Source organism: Impatiens glandulifera, chromosome 2, assembly GCF_907164915.1.
Source record: "Impatiens glandulifera chromosome 2, dImpGla2.1, whole genome shotgun sequence".
In the NCBI taxonomy this organism is placed as follows: Eukaryota; Viridiplantae; Streptophyta; class Magnoliopsida; order Ericales; family Balsaminaceae; genus Impatiens; species Impatiens glandulifera.
The window spans coordinates 64,030,689-64,039,827 of record NC_061863.1 but is presented as its reverse complement, the minus strand read 5'-3'; the positions used below and the strand labels follow the sequence as shown (position 1 = coordinate 64,039,827).

The 9,139-nt window shown below is 31.7% G+C and overlaps 1 protein-coding gene and 2 non-coding genes across 3 annotated transcripts; 1 reads left to right on the top strand and 2 right to left on the bottom strand.

The window, feature by feature from the left end:
• Positions 1–3,876: 3,876 nt before the first annotated feature.
• TRNAT-UGU lies at positions 3,877–3,948 on the bottom strand. The gene has a single exon. It is a non-coding gene; the product is annotated as a tRNA-Thr (tRNA).
• A 1,020-nt stretch (positions 3,949–4,968) lies between these two features.
• TRNAT-UGU lies at positions 4,969–5,040 on the bottom strand. Its single transcript has one exon. It is a non-coding gene; the product is annotated as a tRNA-Thr (tRNA).
• Positions 5,041–6,371: 1,331 nt separating this feature from the next.
• Positions 6,372–7,375, top strand: LOC124928010 (ethylene-responsive transcription factor ERF107-like). The gene has a single exon (XM_047468532.1). The coding sequence runs from the start codon at positions 6,465–6,467 to the stop codon at positions 7,017–7,019; it is 555 nt and encodes a 184-aa protein (XP_047324488.1). The 5' UTR covers positions 6,372–6,464; the 3' UTR covers positions 7,020–7,375.
• Positions 7,376–9,139: the final 1,764 nt, after the last annotated feature.

Genomic DNA, 9,139 nt, shown 5'->3' with positions numbered 1-9,139 from the left:
GATAGATAAAAACAAATGTTGTATAAATATTGTCATTTTGTCATGAGTATAAAAAAACAATACAAAATAAAATAATAGTCTTAAATTTTTGTATATATATAACCATTTTTTTTTAAATATCTCTAACTCATCCAACTCTAAGTATAGTACTAAACATAACCAAAATATATTATAAATTAATTCTCGATTTCTTAATCAAATTAAAAAACACAGCTCCAATTCAACACCCAAAAATATTTTAAAGACATTAAATTATCTTTATATACCACCTTCTAAATCATAAATTATAAAACATATATAAGTTGTACGCTTTATTATCCTTCAAATAGACTCCTTAATCCCTACTTATGAAACACTAATTACATAGCCCTCTCATTAGAGAATATAGAACTTCACAAGATAGTAAATACATCAATTAGTTTCGACAAAAAAAAAATGTTGAAGCTATAGAAGATCCTCCGCCTTCTTTAAAAAATTGCTTACATGTAGGATCAAACTACATACATTCAGTTTACAAGACTGGCGCTCTACCACTGATCTATACAGGCACATCGCACATCGAATCATAGAACTTCACAAGATTATAGTTACACCAACACAAGATGTGATGATTAGTTAGAGAGCTCTCTCATGAGAGAATGTAGAACTTCACGAGATAGTAAATACACCAATTAGTTTAGGCACAAAAAGATGTTGAAGCTAGAAAGTCCCTTTTTAAAAAAAATATAATTAAATTGCTCACATTCAGGATTGAACTATAGACCTCCAATTTACAAGACTGACGCTCTACCACGAGCACATCAAAACATAAAACTTCACAAGATTGTAAATACACCAACACAAAAGGTGATGATTAGTTAGAGAGCCCTCTCATTAGAGAATATAGAACTTCACAAAATAGTAAATACACCAAATAGTTTCGGCACAAAAAGATGTTAAAACTAGAAGATTCTCCGGCTTTTTTTAAAGATTAAATTAAATTGTCCACACCCAACCAGATAGCCTGCAGTCTGCTAACTGCCTGAAACGTAACTAGCTTGTCGGCGAATCGTCTTCTTCTTGGCCAGGACTAGCACATTCAATTATCATACCGGTACAAGCAACAAGTTGCGAGCTGTTCCAACCACTGCTGGATTGAATTCCAAGAGCCAAACGAAAATGAATACCACACAGAAGAGTCAAGACCAGGCTCCCTAATAGAATGTTTAACCGATCCATTCCGGATCGACCGAATTGGTACAGAAGTTGTAACATGGGAAAACCACGGAAAACACGACTTATTTGAATAACCCGGTGACCTACCAATTGTAGAAGTAGGATCCTTGGCAAGCAATAAGCACTTAAATAATACAATTCAAGTGTACCATATTCTTTCTCATTTCGAGGAAAGGGTGTGGAAGGAAAAGGAAACAACGGAGGGATCCGAATCGGACCTAAATGGGAATGACATGAAAAGTGTTTTTCGTCATCATGCTCAATCAGTAAGAAGTTGGCTTCACCTCCGGGGACCAGTCCAGCCTGTGAAGGGAGAGGACTCTGTGGGCGGAAGCTATGCAGGATTGAACTACAGACCTCTATTTACAAGACTGATGCTCTACAACGAGCACATCAAAACGTAGAACTTTACAAGATAGTAAATACACCAATACAAGAGGTGATGATTAGTTAGAGTGACATCTCATTAGAGAATATAGAACTTCACAAGATACTCCTTACTTATGAAACACTAGTTACAGAACCCTCTCATTAGAGAATATAGAACTTCACAAGATAGTAAATACATCAATGAGTTTCGGCACAAAAAGATGTTGAAGCTAGAAGATCCTCCGCCTTTTTTAAAAAATTGACCACATGCAGGATCAAACTACATACATTCAATTTACAAGACTCAATTTACAAGACTGGCGCTCTAACCTGATCTATACAGGCACATTGCACATTGAATCATAGAACTTCACAAGATTATAGATACACCAACCAACACAAGATGTGATGATTAGTTAGAGAGCTCTCTCATTATAGAATGTAGAACTTCACAAGATAATAATACACCAATTAGTTTAGGCACAAAAAGATGTTGAAGCTAGAAGATCTTCCCCTTTTTTAAAAATATAATTAAATTGCTCACATTCAGGATTGAACTATAGACCTCCAGCTTACAAGACTGACGCTCTATCACGAGCACATCAAAACATAGAACTTCTAAATACACCAACACAAGAGGTGATGATTAGTTAGAGAGACATCTCATTAAAGAATATAGAACTTCACAAGATAGTAAAATCCGTCTTTTTTAAAAATAAAATAAAATTGCCCACATGCAAGATTGAACTACAGACCTCCAGTTTACAAGACTGGTGCTCTACCATAGAGCTATACGGCACATTGAAACATAAATTTCACAAGATAGTAAATACACCAACACAAGAAGTGATGATTAGTTAGAGAACCCTCTCATTAAAGAATGTAGAACTTCACAAGATAGTAAATACACCAATTAGTTTCAGCACAAAAAATATTGAAGCTAGAAGATCCTCCGCCATTTTAAAATAATAAAATTAATTTTTTTACATGCAAGATTGAACTACAGACCTCCAGTTTACAAAACTGGCGCTCTCGCACGAGCACATCAAAACATAGAGCTTCACAAAATAGTAAATACACCAAAACAAGAGGTGATGATTAGTTAGAGAGCCCTCTCATTAGAGAATATAGAACTTCACAATATAGTAAATACACCAATTAGTTTCGGCACAAAAAGGTGTTGAAACTAGAAGACTTTCGCCTTTTAAAAAAAATAAAAATAAATTGGCCACATGTTGGATTGAACGACAGACTTCCAATTTACAAGACTAACGCTCTACCACGAGCACATCAAAACGTAGAATTTCACAAGATAATAAATACACCAATCCAAGTGGTGATGATTAGTTAGATCGCCCTCTCATGAGAGAATATATAACTTCAAAATAATAAATAGACCAATTAGTTTCGACACAAAAAGATGTTGAAACTAGAGGATTCTCCGTCTTTTTTAAAAAATAAAATAAAATTGCCCACATGCAGGATTAAATTACAGACCTCCAATTTACAAGATTGGCGCTCTACCACGAGCACATCAACGTAGAACTTCACAAGATAATTAATACAGATGATCCTAATAAATACACCAATCCAAGTGTTGATGATTAATTAGAGTGCCCTCTCATTAGAGAATATATAATTTCAAAATAGTAAATAGACCAATTAGTTTCGGGACAAAAAGATGTTGAAACTAGAGAATTCTCCGTCCTTTCTAAAAAATAAAATGCAGGATTGAACTATAGATCTCCAGTTTACAAGATTGGCGCTCTACGTAATTACGGATGATCCTAATAAATACACCAATCCAAGTGTTGATGATTAGTTAGAGTGCCCTCTCATTAGAGAATATATAACTTCAAAATAGTAAATAGACCAATTAGTTTCGGCACAAAAAGATGTTGAAACTAGAGAATTCTCCGTCCTTTCTAAAAAATAAAATGAAATTGCCCTCTCATTAGAGAATATATAACTTCAAAATAGTAAATAGACCAATTAGTTTCGGCACAAAAAGATGTTGAAACTAGAGAATTCTCCGTCTTTTCTAAAAAATAAAATGCAGGATTGAACTACAGACCTCCAGTTTACAAGACTAACGCTCTACGTAGAACTTTACAAGATAATTAATACGGATGATCCTAATAAATACACCAATCCAAGTGTTGATGATTAGTTAGAGTGCCCTCTCATTAGAGAATATATAACTTCAAAATAGTAAATAGATCAATTAGTTTCGGCACAAAAAGATGTTGAAACTAGAGAATTCTCCGTTCTTTTTAAAAAATAAAATGAAATTGCCCACATGCTGGATCAAACTACAGACCTCCAGTTTACAAGACTGACGCTCTACCACTGAGCTATACGGGCACATTGTGACATAAAACTTCACAAGATTATAAATACACCAACCCAAGAAGTAGTGATGATTAGTTAGAGAGCTCTCTCATTAGATAATGTAGAACTTCACAAGATAGTAAATACATCAATTAGCTTCGATAAAAAAAAAATGTTGAAGCTAGAAAATTCTTCGCCATTTTTAAAAAATAAAATTAAATTGCCCACATGCATGATCAAACTAGAGAGCTCTAATTTATAAGACTGACGCTCTACCACTGAACTATTAGCACATCAAAACCCTCTTAAGCACTCCGTGAAAACCCTCTTATCGAAGCCCTTCTGTCAAATCATTTTCGTGAAAACCTTTTGGAAGAATCCCTCCAAATTTTCTATTGAGTTTTCGCTACTAGATAACCAACATACTCCACGTTTGGTATTATATTCCTTAATTGGATAACTTTAGATTATTGTGTTTATATAATATTAAATATATATTTTATTTTAAATATATTTTAAATATCTAGTGTCAAAATATATTATTCAAATTTAATAATGATATTTTTTATTTTAAGAATCCTGGGGTCACCGTTTGGTATCATATTCCTTATTGGATAACTTTAGATTCATTGTATTTCTATAATATTATATATATATATATATATATATATATATATATATATATATATATATATATATATATATATATATATATATATATATATATATATATATATATATATATATATATATTATTTTTACTATATTTCAAATATTTAGTGTCAAAATATATTATTCAAATTTAATAATGATATTTTTTATTTTAAGAATCATGGGACAATTAAATAAAAAGAGTTTATAAAATAATAAAAAGTAAATTGGATAACTTAAGATTCATTGTATTTCTATAATATTATATATATATATATATATATATTTCAAATATTTAGTGTCAAAATATATTATTCAAATTTAATAATGATATTTTTTATTTTAAGAATCATGGGAACAACTAAATAAAAAGAGTTTATAAAATAATAAAAAGTAAAAAATTGCCCACATGCAGGATCGAACTACAGACCTCCAGTTTACAAGACTGGCGCTCTACCACTGAGCTATACGGGCATATGCAATTTTTATTACATTTAAGATTATTAATTTATTGTTTATTGTTAATATAAGTTATCTACTAAGGTTTAGTCATTTAGCTTATAAATAATTTTATAGGCACACAAAATATAGATGATCAAGAAGAAATAAAAAGAAAATTCAGATGAGAAAAAAGACTAAATTAAGATGTATTTTTTTAAATTGTTCTATAGTGTTTTATTTAGTTCGTTCTCTTAAGATTAAATGTTTTAGATGAATTTGTAAGGGTTATAATATTTGTAAGGATTGTATTAAAGGGTTTTGGAGGAACATTGAGTTTTAGAAATTTGGAAGAATTATTTGAAGATTTATAAATTTATACATTAAGTTCAAATAGATTAACTATTTTCTATAAAATTTGGAAGTTACTTTTTCTAGTTAAATTGTTCATTTGAGAAAGACCTTATTTAAACTTAACTTATACATTATTTAAATTTTAATATTTAGCCATGACAGATTTTGAATATAAAAAAAAATAAAAAAAATTCTCAATGAAATGGAGACAACATATAATGAAGTGTGCATTAATCAATAGAGACGAATTAATAATAATACGATGCAGGTTCTAGGGATCGGATGGACCGGAAAATTCCTGATCGATCGGTGATGATCATTGCGGAAGACAATGAGATGAATTTTTACTATATATGCTCTTTTTACTAGTGATATGATTGAATCTCTTTTGACAAGCTTAACTATCCATAAATTAATTTGAGAAAGATTCAGACTCTATGTTAAACTTTCACAACGGCCACAATGGATAATTTCAATAGCAATTTTTCTTTGATGAGAAAAATGAATTATTTGAGTTATCTAGGTCAGATGGAATCTTCAAAATTTTAACATTTTAGGTCAGATATTCATACGTTTTCACGTATATCCAAACTAACTACATTTTTTACAAACATTTTTTTTTTTTTTTTTGTTTATGCATCATTTTATATATATATATATATATAATTTTTTTAATGTCAATATTTAACCTACCATCAACCACTCTTGTCAAGCTACACCCGAATTAACTTAGTGTAAATAGTATTGTATCTGGCAGTCTGGCCAATAAAAATTTATTAGTCTTATAATTATATTTTTATAATAAAAAAAATACCAACATTTAAATAATTATTATATTTTAAATTGGATGAGTTATTATATATTTTGTGTTAGGTTTAGGTTTTGGTCTTGGTCTTGTTGGTGTAATTAAGAAGTGTTAATTGAGTGTATCTCCCTCTCCTCCCCACCCACCCACCCACATGGCTGGTGTATATATATAGGTTTTATAGATAGTACTCTTCTCCATAGGCATAGATAATATTGAAAAGAAATTGGAAGATTGTGTTTATCCGGTTTCTGATCTGAACTATATACGTACGTAGGTAGGAGAGATCAATATATATCAGATGGCTGGAACAACAAATGAGGAGGAAGATGAGGTGTTTCGTACCCTAGAGCTGATACGGGAGCACCTCCTCGGGGACTTCACCCACACTGATTCCTTCATCTCCGCCTTGGTCTACGCCGCCTTCCCTGAGGAAGAAGAATTGGTCCAGCTGCAGCAGAATAATAATAATAATAATAATATAAAACCAGAAGAAGAAGAAGAAGAAGAAGAAGAAGAAGAAATGTTAGTTCATGATCCAGCAGCAGCAGCAGCAGCTTCGTCTACTACTACTACTACTAAGAAGAGACGGTACAGGGGGGTTAGGAAGCGGCCGTGGGGGACATTCGCGGCTGAGATCCGAGACCCTAACCGGAAAGGGTGCAGGGTATGGCTAGGAACTTATGAAACAGACGTAGAGGCAGCCCGAGCTTATGATTTTGCCGCCTTTAAGATGAGAGGGGTAAAGGCCACATTGAACTTTCCTTTGGAAGCCGGAAAGTCGCAACCGCCGCCCTCACATAACAGCCGGAAGAAGAGACGCTATCTTCACAACCCCAAGGGGTTACGTACTTAGTTATAACCTACCTACCTACCTAGACCCGCTCTTCTTCCCTCTAATTAATTAATTAATTAATTAATCATCAACAGCTAGCAACAACGTTAATAATCAGGTCGCGTCGGCCTTCTTTCTTAAAAGCGTTGTCGGTTGATAAGGAGTTAATTATTAATTATATATCCATTAGTAGTAATAGTAGTAGTAGTACGTAGTTTATATATATATGTTTTCTAATAAGTAGCTCCTTGTTAATAAAGGAGCCCCAGTTTATCATCTTTTCAAGTATCTCCATCATATATATATATATATATATATGTATGGCATAATGCATGCATATATACATTTTGCTAATTGTTTACTTCTGGCTTCATTCATTCGAGTCTCAGGGGCATTTCAAATGGTTAATTATTTTATATCATGGCTGGGAATCACACTTTTTCTATAAGTAATTTTTTTATTATAACGATTTAAAAAATCATGTTTAATTAGAGAAGACTAGAGAGTCATGACTCAACAGGGATTCATTGGAAGAATCTTTGGTTTAATTTTGCATAGTCAAATCTATTATATATATATATATTATTTTTTTGCTTTTGATTTCATCTTGATATATTTTTTTTTTTGTGGGGTATTATATATTGAAGTTAGCTCGACCTCCAATTTAGATTTGTATTGAGAATTGAGACTTAGATTTTTGATAAAAAAAAAAACTAATCATTTAAGTTACTGGTAAATATTTGAATTGTAATCTACTAAGGTAAATGTGATTTTTAAAAGACAAAAGTCTCATGAGTTCAACTCTCATTTACAGGAGTAATAAACTCTAAATCTCACTATGAGTTAACATAACATTTAACCAATTAAAAAATAGAAACAAATTTATTTTTTCACTTAGGCCACCCTAAATCTCAATGCCAGTATAGATCATTATCATATTTATATACTACAAATCCAATAGAAATGATCAAACATTGTTTCACATGTTATTTTTCAACTAGATGATGGTCTTAGGAATGTTTACTAATACACAGTCTCGTTTGGATGCTTTGTTTGGAACATAAGGTAAATAAAATTTTGGGATTTATTTTTATTTTCTCTTTGTTTCCTTTACCTAACTTGCATGAATGAAGAAGAAACACACTTTAAGGTCAATTAGGACCACTGTAAGGGTTAAAAGTTCTTAAAGGCCAACACATGACAAGACTCAGACTAATTTGAAGCCGACATAGTAATAGAGTCTTGTCATGCATTATACATATGGCATTGTTTGGGATCCATTTCTATTATAATTTTAATGTATTTATTTGACATCAATTTCAAATTTTGTAAATATGCACATCTAACTTTAGAGAAAATATATATTCTTTTTTCTATCCTTCAACTTTAACTATAATCATTTTTTCCTTAAACACCAAGCATGTTTCCCTTAAGTACGCGAATGACCAAGACCATATGAGTATTGAGGATTAACGCTAGCTAGAGAGAAAAGTCGATCCCATAAATTAATTGCAATTCGTTCTGTATATAAATTTATCTATGGGAAATGAATTGGTTGCGAGTTTTGGAAAGGAGTTAGAAGAGTGAACCAATGAATCAGGTGGGCACCTTAAGGAGAAGACACATCAGGTATCAAATTTATAACCAACCAAAGGTGGTCCTATTATTTGTCCACACCCAAAAACTTAATAAGGAGAAGAAAATGACATGAATTTTGGGCTAACTTTCTAAGTAGCTAGTTGCATAATCATTTCCTTGTGCAGTGAACGGCAAGTTGAGGGAACAGTACATGGATATTACAATTTACAATGATCCATGCATATGATAAGGTCGTCGGTTCAGATGAGGATTCTCAAATATCTGTTTCACCCCATATCAGATGGCACCTCTACTTTTGTGGTTCTTATCCGGGCGGGTCTATCATTTTCTTTGCATAAGACAACATTATTCACGCCCTTCAATATTAGTTTCAAAGTTAGGACCAGATCATTCAATGTTTGGATCCATCAAATGAAAATATCTAACTCTCTGACATGTTGCATTTATAGTGTTTTCATGTCATTCTAAACAATTTCATTATTATCTTCAAAGTGGTCTCCCTTTTATTGTACTATTTTATTATTTCTATAATAGTACATTAG